The following is a 19,757-nucleotide window of genomic DNA, read 5'->3' on the forward strand; positions in this document are numbered from 1 at the left end:
AATTCAAAAGATAGTAATAATGATGACAGGTTTATTTTTTAATATAGGTCTACTAATGAGAAAAATGGAAGTTTTATTTAGGGATAACATTTTGCTTAATTGAGGTTCAGATCATCAAAACTGATTACATATCACTAGTAGCAGACAAACATTTGCAATGAGACCTCCACCCACATTTCAGCTTTGAAAATGTCTGACATACAGACAGGTGCTGCCAATACTGATATCAACCCATGAACATATGTTTTTGATTTTGCGTATTTATTGCTTGGGAGGCATTTACAGAACTCCGTTAGATCCGTCTCTTGATACTTCCCTCCTAGCACGCCATTACGACACATAGTAATCACTTCCAGTCAAAGGTTAAGTGGACATTCTTCCATTGCACAGTAAAAGAGACTTTGGAATAGAAAAATTTCCTTTGCACTTGTTTCAGGTTTCAAAAAATGCTCCTGGAGGTGTAGTTTAAACTCAGAAAACATATTCACTGCAGATATATGTGGGAATTAAAATCTTGCTTCTTGTTTTAACTTTTGACAGCACAGCAAGTATATAAAGCAGCTGGCCATTACTTGTAATTCAGTGTTAGTAATTAGTGATTCTGAAATGACTTTACCGTAGTGCAAATTCTGCAATATAAGCTCTGTTTCGCCTTGTAATTTCATTTTATTTTTTAAAAATATTTTATTTATTTATTCATGAGACACACACACACACACACACAGAGAGAGAGAGAGAGAGAGAGGCAGAGATACTGGCAGAGAGAGAAGCAGGCTCCATGTAGGGAGCCCAATGTGGGACTCGATCCCAGGTCTCCAGGATCACACCCCGGGCTGCAGGCGGTGCTAAACCGCTGGGCCACCGGGGCTGCCCATCGCCTTGTAATTTTAGGTTGGATTCATTTAAAAATAGTATCAAGTCGACAGCAAAAGCTAATTTCCAAAGCCTTTCATTGTTCCATAATAGTAGATAAGGGTAATTTTCTTACTTAGAAAAATCTCAATCTTAGTTTGAGCTGAAAAACTCACACTGAAAGATTGCTAAGCCATCAAGTATCATTGAGGTAAGCAAGTCAGGGTATACAGCTATTTCTGACCAAAACAAACAAACAAAAAAATCATGGAACAATAAATTAACAATGGTTAAATCCACGAGACTGAGTGAAGATCACCATTGAAATAGCTGGTTAGGGATGCCTGGGTGGCTCAGTGGTTGAGCACCTGTCTTCAGCCCAGGGCGTGATCCTGGAGTCCCAGGATCGAGTCCCCAATCGGGCTCCCTGCATGGAGCCTGCTTCTCCCTCTGCCTGTGTCTCTGCGTCTCTCTCTCTCTCTCATGAATAAATAAGTAAAATAGAAAGAAAGAAAGAAGAAAGAAAGAAAGAAAGAAAGAAAGAAAGAAAGAAAGAAAGAAAGAAAGAAAGAAAGAAAGAAGAAGAAAGAGCTGGTTAAGTAACACACATTAGATTCAAACATGTTTTCACTAGTAAAAAGTTTATCCACCAAAAGCTAATGCTGACATTCTGTGGGGGAAATTTGCCCTTACATTTGGAGCTCCTCTGGATTGCAATCCATCATGCTTGCCTGTACTGATTTTAAGAGTCTTGCTGGTTTCTGTTTCCCCTAGTGAATAAAGACCCTCTGCCCCCTGGCAAACCTGAGCCCAAGCTTATTCCAAACTTGGCCATCCCCAAGGCAAGAAAATGGCCAGTATCTCAGATCACTGAGGAAGGACTTTCCTCTCTGCTGTTATAATTCATCTAGTCCTTTTGATTTTCACAGCTCTCCAATGTCTTTGAAAATATGGTGTTTACTATTTATCTATCGTTTTCTCTAAATGTTGCAGCTACGTACATCTTACCTAAAATCAGAAGATATGTCTATTTTGTTTTATTAAATTTTTCCCGTAACTTATGCATAATGTTTGTCTTCAAATTTTATTTTGTTTTATTAAATTCTGCTGTTATTGTATTAGTTCTTTCCTTTTGCTTTTCTGTATCTAATTTACCATTTTTTATAATTTATTGAAAAGGATGCTTAGTCTTATTTTCATCTTTTCAAATCAATGCCTTTAACTACAAATTTCTAAGTGCCACATTAACAGCATTCCACAAGTTTGATACATACACAACATTTTTGTCATTTTTCAGTTCAAAATATTTTCTAGTTCTGACACTTTCTTTGATGAATGTCTGTATTTCTTAATTTTTAAACATATTAGAATTATCTTGTTATTGATTTCTAGTTTCATTGCATTTTTATCAAAGAACACATTTGGCGTGATTTCAACTCTGAAATGGTTGACATTTGCTTTAGGACAGTATATAGTCAGTTTTTGTACGTGTTTGTTGTGTGTGCCCTTAAATAATGTGCGTTCAGTACTTGTTAGGTGTAATATTCTATAAATGTGCATTACATCAAATTTCTCAATTATGCGTTCAGTACTTGTTAGGTGTAACATTCTATAAATGTGCATTACATCAAATTTCTCAATTATGCCTTCCATTTCTTTTTTCTTCCCCCTGGTTGCTCCATCAGCTTCTGATAGAGATTAAAATTTCCTAGAATTAGTTTGGATTTGCCGTTCTATTAAATTTGCTTTAAAAAAGTTGAGGCCAGGTTATTAGATACATTCCTATTTGTGACTCATACCTTCACAATGAATTAAAACCTTTATCTTTATGAACTGTCCGTTTTGTCTAATAGGCCGTTCTGCCTTAAAGTTGTCTTTGTTCAATATTAATATATCTGCTTTCCTGTGGATGATGTTTTCATGGTATCTTTTTTTACCCTTTAACTTGTAAGCATTCTGTATATTTAGGTTTTGTATATGCCTCTTACAAACAGGATTTAGTTTTTATTCAGTCTGACAAATTCTGACTTTGAGCATTTAGCTCTTTAATATAAATGAGTGATGAATCAATGATAAACATCTACCATTTTATTTTCTTTTCCTATCCTATCTTCCTTTTATACTAAATGGGTTTTTTTTATTCCATTTTCTTCTATTAGTTTAGATGTCATACATCTTTCTACTATGCTTTAGGAGTTATCTTAGAGGTTACAGACTGTTGCCTTGAGTCATCAAAGATAATATTAAATAGCATTTTATCCCCCTCCTAGATAATGCAAGTATCTTAGGACAACTTAGTTCAAGTATGGATTTTGGACTCCCACACTACTTATGCTAACTCTAATGTCACTAGTGTTGCTTTTTCTTACTGTGTTTTATGCAGTCAATAAATATCCACATATTCTTTATTTATCTCCAATTTTCCACCTGGGATAATCTTCCTTCTGTTTGTATAACACCCTCGAGTAATCTCTTGTAGTGAAAAATCTCCTAGTGATAAATTTTGTTTCATTTATCTAAAAATGTCTTTCTTTGTCATTCTCGAAGGATATATTTGCATGGGATAGATCCTATGTTTTTAATCTATTTTAGCATTTTGAAACTATAATTCGATTATTTTCTGGCTTTGTTTCTGATGAGAAGTCAACTTCAGCTTAATTATTGCTCTTTTGAAGACAATTCACATACTTTTCTTCTGAAAACTTTTTTTTCTTCTGAAAACTTCAGATTTTTTTCTTTTGTTTTCAGTAGTCATATTAAAATGTATCTAGGTATAGATTTTTAATTTTTTTTTGCTTGGGGTTAAGAAGGTTTGTCAAATATTGAGTCTTTCATTGTTTTTAAAAAATTCACATTACACATGACTTCCTAACATATTTCTCCTAGTAGTCAAATTTCTTGAATCAGTGGTCCATGCCTACTCCTGTCCTGTCTCTTCCTAAGGATTAAATTATCCTACCTTGCATTTCTTCTGTAGTTTCCACCTTTTTGTTCCTTTATTCTTTCTAAGTAAATTCTTCTGCCCTATCTTCTAATTTATTGATTTTCCTCTGTAGCTGTATTTATCCTGCTCTTAAATCCATTCATTGAGTTTCTCATATTGATTACTGTATTTTTAGATTCTAGAATTTTTTTTAAAAGATTTTACTTATTTATTTGAGAGAGAGGGAGAGAGCATAATCAGGGGGAGAGGCATAGGGAGAAAGAGAAGAAGGCTTCCTGCTGAGCAGGGACCCCAAAGTAGGGCTCAATCCAGGACCCCGGGATCATGTCCTGAGCTGAAGGCAGATGCTTAACTGACTGAGCCACCCAGGCACCCCTAGATTCTAGAATTTCTATTTTCCTCAAATCTGCTATATCATTTTTATGATTTACAGTTATCCTGAAAAATTTCAATCTCTCATAAATAGTTGACTTTGATAATAGAAATTGACATAAGAGCAATCATGACCCACAACTCTTCTTCCCTCTTATGACATTCGTTTATATTCAGGCTATAACTATGATCTATCATTTTGTCACCTAGTAAGCATGAGAATGGCAGTGCTAATTTTTAAAAACTTTTTATTTTGAAATTATTTGAATAAAAATATGTATGGGCTGATAGTAAGATTGCATTAAAGACATTTTCTATATTGTGATGGATTAGAAGTAAACAGTGTTATTCCAGTTTGGGGATATAAGAATTTAGAATCCCAGAATAGACCTATGCACTGGTGCTGAGGTAGAAACTTGGTGACAACTGTAAGAGGAGAAGTAAAGTTTTCTGATGTTTGGTGCCGTCTCCTATCTACCAGATAGTTATTGTTATGTACTATGTGTCTAGATGGGGATGTAGTGGCCTATTTATTTATTTTCCTTTCTTTTTCAGGTCATTCTGTATCAGGGTGGACAGATGTTTGATGGTGCCCCCCAGTTCCCCTGGGATCACGTCCTGAGCTGAAGGCAGATGCTTAACCGACTGAGCCACTCAGGCACCCCTAGATCCTAGAATTTCTATTTTCTTCAAATCTGCTATATCATTTTTATGATTTACAGTTATCCTGAAAATTTCAATACTGACTTTTATCTCTTTAAACATAAGTATCTAAGCTCAGGCTGCTTTAACAAAATATCATAACTGGGTAGCTTAAGCTTAATTTCTTCACAGTTCTGGAGGCTAAGAGTCCAAGATCAAAATGTCAGCATAGCTGGTTTCTGGGATGAACTCTCTTCCTGGTTTGTATATGGCTGCCTCCTTGCCATGTCCTCACATAGCAAGGAAAAAGAGAATAAGCTTTCTTGTGTCTCTTCTTCTAAATGGGGGGACCCATCCTCATGACCTCATCTATGCCTAATCTCCCACAGCACTTATCTCCAAATGTCATAATATTGCAGGTTAGAGCTTTAACATTTGTATTTTGGAGGGACACAGTCTGTAGTCCTCCACTGCCACCCCCAAATTGGTGTCCTTCTCACCTGCAAAATACACTCATTCCAGCCCAATAGCCCCCAAAGTCTTAGAGCATCAACTAAGTCTCATCTAAATATCCTCTAAATCAGGTATGGGTGAGTCAAGGTATGATTCATCTTGAGCCAAATTCCTCTCCATCTATGAATCAGATGAGTTATGTACCTTTTTTTAAAGATTTATTTATTTGAGAAAGAGAGAGAGAGAGAGAGAGAGAGAGAGAGAGAATCCCAAGCAGACTCCATGCTGAACCCAGAGCCTCACACGGGGCTTGATCCCAGGATCCTGAGATCATGAACTAAGCCAAAATTGAGAGTTAGATGCTTAACTGACTGAGCCACCAAGGTGCAAACCAAATGGAGGAGGCTTACCAGGGCCTCCACCTTGACTACAGTCTTTGTCCCTCTAGTTTTACAAAGCTGGTGAAAGCATCACTCAGTTTTTTAGCCACATTTTCTAGGATGTGCCGATTCCCTCAGGAAAAAAGAAGTTACTCCAAATGCCAGAACCAACTAACTCTCTGAATTTGTCTTCTCTTAGATATTTGCCCAGAAATTCCTCACTATTAGCTCTCCATTGTCTTCAAGCTGATCAAACATATTTTAAAATGAATGTTCCATCTCTACATCCCTAGGCATTGTTAAATAATTTCACATCTGACATCTGTCCTTCCCTCCTTCCCACAGAGAAGAAAGAAAGAGTAAAACATATTAAGGGGGCAACTAAGCATCATGTTCCAAACATTTAATAAAGCAAAATAAAGAGATACTTTATACTCAGAAGTAAAGGCATACATACTCAATTTAAACTATGTAAATTATTAATCTTGTTAAATTTTCATGTAAGAAAAAGGACTATCCAAATATTGAAGGTGATTTTTATCATAATAATGAGATTGGCAAAATCTCATTTTTTGGCCCTTGAATTTATATTATATAGATACATGGATAACATTACATGTAAATACATGGTTTATATCTTCAGAAATTTCACAGGTTATTTCATTATTAATTAAAAACAAAAGACTTTCTGCTGTAATTTATAGCCATACCTTGGTATTTAAGAGTACCTTTATCAGTTTTTTTCTCTGCTTTCCTTCTTAACTGCCCCCTCATCTTGATATTCCTTCCACAGTCTTCCTTGATTAAAACTTAAGGCCTCAATAGATTCCTTTGCAGAGGGTCTTTGGTCACAAATTTCTCCCCAAGCCTATGCCTTCTCTATCCTGGTAGCATACTCTTAGGCCAAAATAGTACATGATGTGGTCCCATCAGGTGACAGTTGAGGGAGAAGGTATAGGCAAAGGATTAACTCCCTTTCTTACGAGAATTCTCATGAGAATTTTACTTTTTTAACAAAAAGATTTTATTTATTTATTCACGAGAGACACAGAGAGACAGGCAGAGACCAAGAGAGAAGCAAGCTCTCTGCGGGGAGCCTGACGTGGGACTCGACCCCAGGGCTCTGGGATCACACCTCAAGCAGAAGGCAGACACATTGAGCCACCTAGGTACCCCAAGAACTTTACTTTAAATGGACTCTAGCTCTCTTCTCCTAATAATTCGTTAAGACGTTTATATCAACTCTGTTACTGAGCAACACTACTTGACCTCCAAGTGGTAACTAGCATTTGATTGGAAGGATAAAGGAATTATTAATACCACAGGAAACCGTAGGTTTGAGCTTTCCTGGGTGGTGACTATTGTAACCAGGCAAATCCATTAGGGGGACCCTGGAAATAGTGCCTATGGAATCATTATAAGATACACTGGCCCCTGAGGCATGTAAACCAAGGCAGGTCCTGTACCTACCCAGTGTAAATCTCTCTTCCTTGCACCTGAGCTTTGTAACTGGGGGACTAAAGAAAACAGCTATGTGTTTGTCTGTGTGGATATGGTAAGAGCTTCCATAGGAAGAGAAACACCTGATGCTGCCCTGCTTGAAGTTGTGGTTCCCATCTTCTATCTTTTTGAGTAGATGGATACTCAAATCATTTAAAACCTGGTCTATGTTAGTCTTGTGAGTAGGAACATTTAGTTGAGTCTAAGACCAACTCCTGGTGGACACTGCAGGAGGTACCTGGGCTAGAATCAGGAAACATGCCTTCTGCTGTGCTTACAGCCAGCATGATGAGATGGCTGTATCTACTCCATAAGAACAAGCTGCTTTTTATAACATGGACACACACACACACACACACAAAAAATAACATGGACACATTTTACAGCTTTGTGATGGAATAACATTATATACTTTAAGGACCCATAAAAAATTATCTAGAATCCTGTTTTCTGGACACAAGAGTCCAACTGCTATAATGTCAACTCTCTTCTCTAAGAATCTTTGATAGTAGATTTTATAACCTAGATGAAATGTGCCAGCTTCAATGGGAGTGTCTCACTTTCTTAAACACATGGCTGTTGGGGTAGAGCAGAGAGCTGAATGATGCTGCCTCTCCTACTTTCTGCTTCCTTTCAGATGAAAAAATCAAACCCACCTTAGCTGCTATTCTTTATTTTGAGTATCTTCCTCAGGTGACTTGTCAGTGTCTGAGACCTCTTCATCTTGCTCTTGCTCAACAAAATTCTTCTTGACCATGTCTTCTGTGTGCCCGTGGATGATCTGATGGGCCGCAAGGATATGCTTCTGCTGTGCATTCCTCACTGTAACAAAGTGACAAGAATTTTTACTCTGAAAGTCTGAACAGAATCATTCCTAAAGATTTTCAAGAAAGTAGGACAGAGGTCCTACCCTGCTACCCCTATCCCTGCTCCCACTCTGGTTCGATCCAGTCCTACTCTTCCCCATGAGGCTCACCTCTATTCCTCTCCCCTGCAGCGGCCCTCCCCTGGAATGCCTGCACTCCAAATCCTACCCGTTCTGCAAAGCCCAATGTGGATCTCAGCTCCTTGCTCCTCCAGGACGGCTCCTCTGATTGTGTCAGCCCACATTTACCATCGCCACACTGGAATTCAGACAAACCCATGGAGCACTGAAGCACATGATGTGAGTTCCATTTTGTTTTTTAACTAGATTGAAATGACCTTGTCTCATTCTTCTCTTGGAGCTTTTGTTCCTGACATGGAGGATACTTGTTGACTGATGATGAATTTCTGAGCTTATGGCTTTAGAAGGTGGCCTTTGCTCCATATTCTAAGAATATTTATTATCAAGCCTCCCATTTCCCTTGGAAAGAACTAATCATGATGATGATGATGTTAGCACTTAGCATTCGTCCTTACTTTGTGCCAGGCACTGTTTTAAGTAGTGGGCATATATTCATTTAAACCACCCCACAACCCTAAAAAAGAATATTAATAATATCCCCATTTTCAGATGAGGAAACTGAGACTCAGAGAGATTAAGTAATCTGCCCCAAATCATACAGCTAGTAAAGGAGAGCAGGAAGTACTGTGGATTCTGTGCTATCCAGGTATCTGAGTTTATAGAGGATAAATCTCACAGCAACTTACACTTCATACTGAAAGAATGGGGACTTTGGAGCCGCAGAGACCATGGTTCAAATCTGTAAGTTGTATAATATCTCTAAGCAATAATTCCCATAATTGAAAAAATGAGAATACACCTACAGCCACTTTAAGAAATTGAGATAAAGTAGTTTTTAAACGCTTAGTACAGTGTCTGGAACTTAGCATGCACTTAAAAATTTGGTAATTACTGTTATTTTACATCTATAATAGGTCTCTTCTAGGTCTTTTCAATCATAAAGTATCTCAAACAGCCTGTATACGTTATCTTAACCTGGGGGTAAAGAGTACATATAATTCATATGGTTCTTTTATTTGAAAAGAAAAACAAAAGGTCGTATTGTGTGGTCCCTGTTCACATGGCTTTCCTCACTTGGTATATGTATATAAAGAGAAGAGGCTAAGGACTTGCCCAGGTCACTCACAGACAAGTCCTTCTGCATTCAGCTCAGTGCCTCCTCCAGCATCTTTCCCTCTTTCCTTTGGAGCTTCAGCTCAAGGGCTTCCTCCAGCATCTTTCCCTCTTTCCTTTGGAGCTCAGAGAAGCCAGGGGAAGGCGTTATCAAACTAGTAACTACTAAACACTATTTCTCTGCCTCCTTCAATTCCCTCAGTTAGAATTGACTTGAGCCAGGCTGACCTCACTTTAGACCCTAGAAAAATTAAAAGGAGTTGCATATTTTCTTAAAGACACAGAAAACACATGATTCCTTTTTATAAGGTGACACAGAAACACTGATTATTTTATCTGAAAATTAAATATTGTTGGTATATACTGCTGACAGGGAATATGAATGAGAACAATCTTTTTGTGGGGGCTGTTTGTTAGTACCTGGCAAAAGTAAGATGCACATACCCTATTTTTAGCACCATACTGCTAGAAATTTACTGTCAGTAGCATGATCAGGATTTGCATAAAATATATTGCTTGAAAAAAAAATAAAAAAAAATATATTGCTTGCAGCATTGCTAGTTATAGTAAAACACACTGAAACAAACTAAATACTTATCACTAGAAGATACTGGTTTAAAAACTACAGTACAATTGTGTAATAGGAAAATAAGATATTTCTTTCTTCTCTTTGAATGCATCAGAGCTGCACCATTCCTTTATTCCTTGAGGTGATCTGAAATGTTATATTTCTATTAAACCTGTCCAGAAATCCCCTGCACAACATGGAAAGCTTGTTAGAAATAACCAAGCTGTTATTTCACTTAGATTTTTAAAATTTAAATTCAATTTAATTAACATATACTATAATATTAGTTTCAGAGGTACAATTTGGTGATTGTATACAACACCTAGTGCCCATTACATCAAGTGCCCTCCTTAATGCTCATCACCCAGTTGCCTCATCCCCCCACCCAACTCCCCTCCAGCACCCCTCAGTTTGCTTCCTATAGTTAAGAGTCTCTTACGGTTTGTCTTCGTCTCTGATTTCATCTCACTTTATTTTTCCCTCTCTTCCCCTATGATTCTTCATGTTGTTTCTTAAATTCCACATATGAGTGAAATCATATGATAATTGTCTCTCTGACTGACTTATTTTGCTTGCCATAATACCCTCTAGTTCGATCCACATTGTTGCAAATGGCAAGATTTCATTCTTTTTGATGGCTGAATCATATTCCATATCTTTTTTATCCATTCATCTGTTGATGGACATCTGGGTTCTTTATATATTTTTTTATTGTAAATATGTGAGGTTTACACAAGATAAATTAATTTTTAAAATTCCAGTACAATTAAAAAACAGTGTTTGTTATATTAGTTTTAGATATACAATATAGTGATCCAAAAATTCTAAACATTTCTCAGTGTTCATTACGTCAAGTGAATGCTTAGTCCCCTTCACTTATTTCACCTCTTTGCCTACCAATCTCCCAACTGGTAACCATCAGTTTGTTCTCTATACTTAAGAGTCTTGTTACTTATCTCTTTTTTGTTGTTGTTGATTTGATCTATTTTTTAAATTTAACACAGGAGACAAATCATATGGTATTTGTCTTTTTCTGACTTATTTCACTTATCATTATACCCTCTGGATCCATCCATGTTGTTGCAAATGGAAAGATTTCGTTCTTTTTCTTATGGCTGAGTAATATTCCAACATGGATATATACTACATCTTCTTTATCCATTCATCTATTGATGGACACTTCGGCTGCTTCCATAATTTGGCTATTGTAAATAATGCTGCAATAAACACAGAGGTACATACATATTTTCAAATTACTGCTCATATTCTTTGGGTAAATATCCAGTAGTGGAATTACTGGATCATTTGGTAATTCTATTTTTCATTGTTTTGAGGAAACTCCATACTGTCTTCTACAATGGCTGCATTCCCACTGTAAGTGCACAAGGGTTCCTTTTTTTTTTTTAACATATCCTTGCCAACACTTATTTCATGTGTTTTTTTTGTTTGTTTGTTTTTTGTTTTTTTTTTTGGCATTCTACTGGTATGAGGTGATATCTCATCATGGTTTTAATTTGCATTTCCCTGATGATCAGTGACGTGAGCATCTTTTTATGTGTCTGTTGGCCATCTCTATGTCTTCCTTGGAGAAATGTCTGTTCATGTCTTCTGCCCATTTTTTAATTGGATTTGTGGTGGGGTTTTTTTTTCGGTGTTGAGTTGTAAAAGTTCTTTATATATTTTATAACCTTTTATCGATATGTTATTTGCAAATATCTTCTCCCATTCAGTAGGCTGTCTTTTAGTTTTGTGGACTGTTTCCTTTGATCTGCAAAAGCTCTTAATTTTGATGTAGTTGCAATAGCTGATTTTTGCTTTTGTTTCCCTTATGTCAGGAGACATATCTAGAAAAATGTTACTATAACCAATGTCAGAGACATTACTGCCTGTGCTCTCTTCTAGAATTTTTATGGTTTCAGGTCTCACACATAGGCCCCTAATCCATTTTGAGTGTATTTTTGTGTATGATGTAAGAAAATGGTTCCATTTCATTGTTTTGTATGTAGCTGTCCAGTTTCCCCAACATCATTGGTTAAAGAGACTGTCTTTTTCCCATTGCATATTCTTGCCTCCTTTGTGGAAAACTTGACAGCCATTAAAATTGTGGGTTTATTTCTGGTCTTTCTATTCTGTTATATTGATCTATGCATCTGTTTTGTGCCAGTAACTTACTGTTTTACTACAGCTCTGTAGCATAGCTTGAAATCTGGGTTTGTGATACCTCCAGTTTTGTTCTTTTTTTTCAAGACTGCTTTGGTTATTCAGGGTCTTTTGTGGTTCCATACAAATGTTAGGATTATTTATTCTAGTTCTGTGAAAAATGCTGTTGGTATTTTGATAGGGATTGCATTAAATCTGTAGATTGCTTTGCATAGTATGAACATTTTAATAATTTTGTTCTTCCAATCTATGAACATGGGATATCTTTCCATTTGTTTGTGTCATCTTCAATTCCCTTCATTAATATTTTACAGTGTTCAGAGTAGAGATCTTTCACCCTGTTGGTTAAGTTTATTCCTAGGTATTTCATTCTTTTTGGTGCAATTCTAAATGGAATTGTTATCTTAATTTTTCTTTCTGTTACTTCATTAGAAATGTATAAAATGCAGTGGGTTTCTGTATATTGAGTGTGTATCCTGCAACCCTTCTGAATTCATTTATTAGTTCAAGTAGTTTTTTGGTGGAGTCTTTAGAGTTTTTTCTATATATATTATCATGTCATCTGCAAATAGCTGAAGTTTTACTTCTTACTAATTTGGACGGCTTTTATTTCTTCTTCTCTTCTGATTGCTATGGCTAGGACTTTCAATACTATGTTGAATAATATGGTAAGAGTGGATATGCTTGTCTTAATTCCTGATCTTAGGAGAAAAGTATAATGTCAGCTGTGGGTTTTTCATAGATGGCCTTTATTATGTTGAGGTAAGTTCCTTCTGAACCTACTTTGTTGAGGATCTTTATCACGAAAGAATGCTGTGCTTTGTCAAATGCTTTTTCTGTATCTATTAAAATGATCATGTGGGTTTTTTTATACTTTCTGTTGATGATGTGATGTATCACATTAATTGATTTGCAAATATTGTACTACCCTTGCATCCCAGGAAGAAATCCTACCTTACTGTGAATTTTTAAATGTATTTTTGGATTTGGTTTGCTAATATTTTGTTGAGGATTTTGGTATCTTCGTTCATCAGAGATACTGGCCTGTAGCATCTTTTATCTAGTTTTGGTATCAGGGTAAAGCTGGCCTCACCGAATACATTTGAAAGCTTTCCTTCATCTTCTATTTTTCAGAACAGTTTGAGAAGAATAGGTATTACCTCTTTTTTAAATGTTTGGTAGAATTCACCTGTGAAGCCATCTGGTCCTAAACCTTTGTTGGAAGTTGATGATTGATTCATCTCCTATGCTATATTCAATCTTCAAATTTTCTATTTCTTCCTGATCTAGTTTGGAGAGGTTATATAGTTCTTGGAATTTATCCATTTCTTCTAGGTTGTCCAACTTGTTAGCATATAATCTTTCATAATATTCTCATAACCTTTGCTATTTCTGTGATGTCAGTTGTTATTTCTTCTCTTTCTTTTCTGGTTGAGTCTTCTCTCTCTCTCTCTCTCCTCTCTCTCTCTCTCTCTCTATGAGTCTGGCTAAAGGTTTATCAATTTTGTTGATCTTTTCAAAGAACCAGCTCCTTGTTTCCTTGACTTCTTCTATTGCTTTTTAGTTTATTTTTTTCTCTAATCTTTATTACTTCCTTTTACTGGTTTGGGGTTTGGTTTGTTGCTATTTTTCTAGCCTCTTTAGGTGTAAGGTTAGATTGAGATTTTTCTTGCTTCTTGAGGTTGGCCTGTCCCCAATCTTCCTTCTTAGAACAGCTTTTGCTGCATCCCAGATATTTTGGACCATTGTGTTTTCAGTTTCATTTATCTCCAAGTGTCTTTTGATTTCTTGGTTGACCCATTCATTGTTGAGTAGCATGTTATTTAACCTCTATGCATGTGTCATCTTTCTAGTTTTTACCTGTGGTTGGTTTCTAGTTTCATAGCATTGTAGCTGGAATAGATGCAGAATATGACTTCAAATGTTTTAAATTTGTTCAGAATTATCTTGTGGCCTAACATATGATCTATGCTGGAAAATGTTCCAGGTGCACTTGAAAAGAAAGTGTATTCCACTGTTTTAGGAGGGAAAGTTCTGAATATCTCTTAGATCCATCTGGTTGGTCCACTGTGTTATTCAAAGCACTGTTTCCTTGATTCTTCTCTTTGGATGATATATCCATTGATGTAAGTGGTGTCTTAAAGTCCCCAACTATTATTATATTACTCTCTCTCTCTCTCTTTTTTTTTTTTGCACTTGTTAGCATTTAATGAACCTCCCCGTGTGGCTTTAAGCTACTAGAATGCAGGTGCCCCCCACACCCTTTGTCTTCTCCTCAGCTCTTCTACTGAAGAACCTGACCTTCACAATGACAGGCTATTTTGGGACCTTTCCCTTTCCCAAAACTTTGTAGTAGCCCAATCACACCACATAAATAATAGGAGCAGCTCCAGTCCTGTTTTTGGCAGCATTTACCTGTGTCTGCTCACTGACTGAGGTCCACAGTTTATCAAGGTTGACAGTAGGGCAGAAGCTCTGGTTCCTCTTTAAGCGGTAATGTCTCATACCGACTTTTCCAAAGTAACCTGGGTGATATATGTTGAAGTTGATCCTGTGATAATGCATGCCACCAGCATTACCCCAGCCTCCTGGGTGCTTCCGGTGCTTGCCGATGCAGCCGCGGCCATGACTCACGTAGCCCGAAGTTTCTGGGTCTTCCTCAGTCTGGATGGCATGTTGGTGGGCCAGAGGAAAAAGGGAGGTGTTTTTCTATTATATCACCATCAATTACTTTCTTTATCTATGTTAATAGATAGATATCTATCTGTTTTACATGTTTGAGTGCTCTGATGCTGGATGCATAAATATTTATAATTGTTATAACTTCTTGTTGAATTGTTGTTCCCTTTGTGGTTATGTAGTGTTTGTCTCTTGTTACAGTCTTTGTATTAAAGCCGATTTTGTCATGGGATGCCTGGGTGGCTCAGTGGTTAAGCATCTGCCTTTGGCTCAGGGCATGATCCCGGAGTCCTGGGATCAAGTCCCGCATTGGGCTCCCATGGGGTGCCTGCTTCTCCCTATGCCTATGTCTCTGCCTCTCTCTGTGTTTCTCATGAATAAATAAATAAAATCTTAAAAAAAAAAAAAAAGCCGAATTTGTCTGCAATAAGTATAGCTACCCTGGCTTTCTTTTCCTTCCATTTGCATGATAAATGTTTTTGCATCTCTTCACTTTAAATATGCATGTGTCTTTAAGTCTGAAACCAGTCTCTTGCAGATAGCATATAGATGGGTCTTGGTTTTTTTATGTCTTGAACCTATGTCTTTTGACTGGAACATTTAGTCCATTTACATTCAAAGTAATTGATAGGTAAGTAACAAATAGCAATAAGAACATATTTTATGGTTGTTTTTGTAGCTCTTCTCTATTTTCTCTTACTCTTTTCTCTCACAGTTTGCTGGCTTTCTTTAGTGATATATTTGGATTCCCTTCTTTTTATTTTTTTGTGTAGCTATTATTGGTTTTTGATTTGTAGTTATCTTTAGGTTTATATGTAACAATTTATGCATGTAGCAGTCTATATTAGGTTGATAGTTGCTTAAGTTTGAACCCATTCTAAAAGCACTACACTTTTATTCCTCTCCCCTATCATGTTTAGGTACATGGTGTCATACTTTACATACTTTTTATTTTGTGATTCCCTTTCATGATATACTTAATTTTACTGGTTTTGTGCTCCCTGCTTTTCTTACTCCTGTTTGGGGTCTTTCCTTTGTATTCAGAGTCCCCTTTAACATTTCATGTAAGGCTGGCCTAGGGGTCATGAATCCCTCTAATTTTTGTCTGTCTGGCAAACTTTCTCCTTCTATTCTGAATGATAGCTTTGTTGGATAGAATATTCTTGGTTGCACATTTTTTCTTTCAGAACTTTGAACATATCCTGCCCCTCTCTTCTGGACTGCAATGTTTCTGCTGACCAGCTAGTTGTTTTATGGGATATTTCTTGGATATAACTACTTTTTTTTTTCTCTTGCTGCTTTAAAAAGTCTTTGCCACTACTTTTTGCCATTTTAATTACCATGTGCCTTGGTGTGGACCTCCTCGGGTTGATTTTGTTGGGGGCCTCATTTGCCTCCTGAATCTGGATTTCTGTTTCCTTCTTCATATTTGGGAAGTTTTCAACTATTATTTCAAGTAAAATTTTCTCCCCTCTTTTTTCTGTCTTCTCCTTCTTGGATCCTTAAAATGCAAATGTTATTAGACTTGATGCTGTGGCTGAGTTTCCTTAATCTATTTTCATCTTTTATTATTCTTTTTTTCTCTCCTCTTGCTCAGCTTGATTGCTTTCCATGACTCTCTCCTCCAAGTCACTGATCTGTTCTGCTTCCTCTAGAGTACTGTTTTTTTTTTTTCCCTCTAGTGTATTTTTAACTTCAGCTATTGAGTTCTTCATCTCTGGTTCTTTTTTGTGTTTTTTAATCTTTCTTTGTTGAGTATCTCATGGAGTCCTTCACTCTTTTCTCCATTCCAGTGAGTATTTTTATTACTATTATTTTAAATTTTCTATCAGGCAGATTGCTTATCTCTGTTCCATTAACTTTCTTGTGATTTTGTCCAGTCCTTTCATTTGGGACATATTCTTTTGTCTCCTCATTTTGTCTAACTCTCTATGTCTGTTATAATGTCTTATGAAAGTCAGCTACATTTCTGGCTCTTGAAAGTTATGCACATATGAAGAAATGGTCCTATGGTGCCTTGCAGTACAATGTCCCTTATTCACCAGACCCTGGCATTCAGAGGTGTCTTGTATGTGTGTTGTATGTGCCCTACTCTTGTGGCTGAATCGTATTTGCCTTTAATTTAGTTGTCTGCAAAGGCTCTCTGTCTGTGTGGGCAGGGTTTGGTCCCTGTTTTAGTGGGCCAGTCTGGGATCACCTTGGGCTTGATTTTGGTCAGCCCAGATATTTGCCAGAGCTGTGGTCACACTGAACTACAGGGCATTCCCCTGTGTTGACCCCTGTGAGGCTTTCATTGGTGGGCAAAGGTGTAGTCAGACCAGATGTCTGCTCACTGCGGGGCCTACAGTTGAATTGATGTGTGTGTGGTTATCTTACCCCTCCCTGGGGCAGAAGTCACTTTGGAGTGTTGCTAGCCCACCAGGCCTGCTGGCATAATGTCAGGTTTGTGGCACTGCTTTGGATGAACTCCTGATAAGTGGATTAGTTTGGAAAAGGTGGGTCCACAGGGGAACATGGGGATGGGTCACATTGTCAGTAAGCTAAGTGGAGAGTGTGTGCACTTTACTGGTCCTTGTAGGTATCTGTTTATCTAGGCTGGGGTTGAGGGAGGTAAATGGCACCTGATAGCAATTTTGATTTTGGAGAAGTCTCCTAAAGATCCTGCCACAGATCACACATTCTGAGATTAGTAAATCTCCTTCCACTGGACTTAAACTGTTGCTTCCATGCTGTATCCCAGTGGGGCTGTGTGTTATGCTGTCTCTTTAAGAGTGGGGACAGTTTCCTAGAGCTCTCTGGCTCTCCAGGGCCAAGCCACTGATTTACAAAGTTATAGGTGTTGAGCCCTGCTGATTGTAAAACTCATAATGTTAAGCCCCTCTGGTTTTCAAAGCAACTGGGATTCATCTTCCCAGTGCAGGTTCCCCCTTGCTAGCGTGGCTGGTGTGGGGTCTGCTGCTCTCCCCTCTCAATGCTCATGGTGTCCCTCACTTCCATGGACAGTGACATTGGTCAGTTTGGCTCCCAACCGTGTCTGCACCCTTCCTACCATTTCTGATGTGGTCTCTTCTCTACATTTAGGCATTGAAAGTGCATTCTGCCAGGTTTCAGGTCATTTTCTGGGTTATTTACACTGATGTGGGTTTTATCTAGGAATAACCATGGGAGAAGTGAGCTTAGGATCTTCCTACTCAGCCATCTTTCCTGGAAGTTATTTCACTTAAATCCTGGTCCTCTGGTTGCACCCCCCTCTCTGGTAACCTGTCACCAACAGTCTGAAAGCTCCAGAAGAGTATTCTTTTTGAGGGGTGCTTTTGGGTGGGGGCGGAGGGGAGAGAGAATCTCAAGCAGGTTCCATGCTTAGTGTGGAGCCAAATGTGGGGCTTGATCTCATGATCCTGGGATCATGACCTGGGCTGAAATCAAGAGTCAGACGCTTAACTGACTGAGTCACCTAGGTGCCCCCAAAGTATTCTTTTTTAAAGTTTTCTTCTTTATTGACTAAAAGCATTAGTCTTCAAAACATGCCACCTTTGACAAATAAGTGAAGATATTTATACTTCCATATAGTTCTGACAGAAACAGAAGACATCTGTGCACAGAGCAGCAGGATAGACTTAAGCCCTTCAAGCATCTCGGCTTTCCAATACTCACCTTGTATGTGTCCCACCTCCAAAGCTTAGCACAACTTGAAAATCCTATTTATCGTCAACATCTGCTTTATGTCTTAAAAAAAAAAATCAAATCACAAAATACAACTCTTTTGGGAACTTCCTCTTAAAGAAGGTTTGGCTTTTGATATCCTGTCACACTTAGAACTGCACCCCATCTATATTAGAGATTATTATATTCTGGAATCAGCATGAAGAGAACTTGACAAACTCTAAAATAAGAAAACTCAGTCATCCTCCTTCAAAAATTTCTTCCTACTTCTGCTCATTTTAAATCTCAGGGATACTGACAACAGTTTACATCTTTTCAAAGCAATCACAAAGCAAAGCATTACATTGGCTTACCTTTTTCTTTGACAAACTCCTTTTGTACCTCTGGGATCAGGAAACTATAAACCAACTCAGCAACAATCTCCTCTGACTGAAGCTGAGTTCGACTAAAAAAGAAAAAAAAGTAAACTATTTCCTTTGCTGCCTTACTTCTGCTGATTTCTACTTAGGTTCTCCTTGCTTATGTAAGGGACTCCACTGCCCAAGTCCCACCACTGCCTTTTCCTTGATTAAGTAGTCTGAAATATTACACTCCTGGTGGGCTTGGTTAACTTCATGCAAATTCAGATTTTACCCTGTCCTTCAATTAGCCTGCCTGCCAGGAAGGGAACATTAAAGATATAACTTATACAAGAAGCCAAACGTTTTGGGGTGAGGTAATACTGCACATGCTTATTCACATTGTTTTCATGATTTGTGGTATTCTAAAAGTAATATGTTAGCGATCCAGACTGCAGAGGATAACTAAAAATTCTACTCCCAGTGCTCCTGCCATACAAAGGTATGGGCATGTTGACTTCTGAAGAGTTATGCAATTAAAACAAAGGACACTGACGCAGGAGATATATACTTGTTTCTCCTTGGTGGTAAAATCTTAAGCTCTTGAAAAATACATATGAGTAACAGCCAATGGGCTATCCATTCTGCCATCTGTTCTCTTGATACAAACCGGCTCTCCATTTCATAAGCAACGTCATTGATTTCCTCAGCCATCTTCTCAATTTCTGCCCTGGCTTGTTCTTCTGCAGTATTCTCTTCGGTATTCAGTATTATGTCTTCCAGATAGGAAGTTATAGTACTTTGGTGAACTTTAATCACCTGCAAAACCCAAAAATACCCTGTTACTGAGAACAGGAATACTACTGTATGAGCAAAATTGGTTGCAAACAATTGGCTGACCTTTTTTAAGCACATCTATATTTGTTCATTAAGTCAAAAGTCCCCTCATTGATCAATCCTTTTGTTTTCTTGTCCAATCAGTCTGTTTCCAGTCCACTTACCTACTCATTCAGTGAAGCTCCTCTCCACCTAGCCCATTTTAGAATTATGGGTCTTACTTAGGGTGGGCAATACAACACTACAGAAAGATCATGGGCTTCGGGATCCCTGGGTGGTGCAGCGGTTTAGCGCCTGCCTTTGGCCCAGG

At 37.7% G+C, this 19,757-nt stretch overlaps 1 protein-coding gene and 1 pseudogene across 1 annotated transcript in view; both read right to left on the reverse strand.

Annotated features, from left to right (window-relative positions):
* The window catches only part of CFAP91 (cilia and flagella associated protein 91), an 89,565-nt gene that overhangs the window by 3,539 nt on the left and 66,269 nt on the right, over window positions 1-19,757 (reverse strand). Inside the window, exons 15-17 of the mRNA XM_055316565.1 lie at window positions 19,281-19,429; window positions 18,626-18,717; window positions 7,800-7,965 (exon numbers count right to left, since the gene is read on the reverse strand). Coding sequence (XP_055172540.1) covers window positions 7,808-7,965; window positions 18,626-18,717; window positions 19,281-19,429 — 399 coding nt within the window. The 3' untranslated portion in view covers window positions 7,800-7,807. The remainder of the gene's footprint in view (window positions 1-7,799; window positions 7,966-18,625; window positions 18,718-19,280; window positions 19,430-19,757) is intronic.
* LOC129504032 (60S ribosomal protein L27a-like) lies at window positions 14,160-14,605 on the reverse strand (annotated as a pseudogene).

This window comes from Nyctereutes procyonoides, unplaced genomic scaffold (genome assembly GCF_905146905.1).
Source record: "Nyctereutes procyonoides isolate TBG_1078 unplaced genomic scaffold, NYPRO_anot_genome, whole genome shotgun sequence".
In the NCBI taxonomy this organism is placed as follows: Eukaryota; Metazoa; Chordata; class Mammalia; order Carnivora; family Canidae; genus Nyctereutes; species Nyctereutes procyonoides.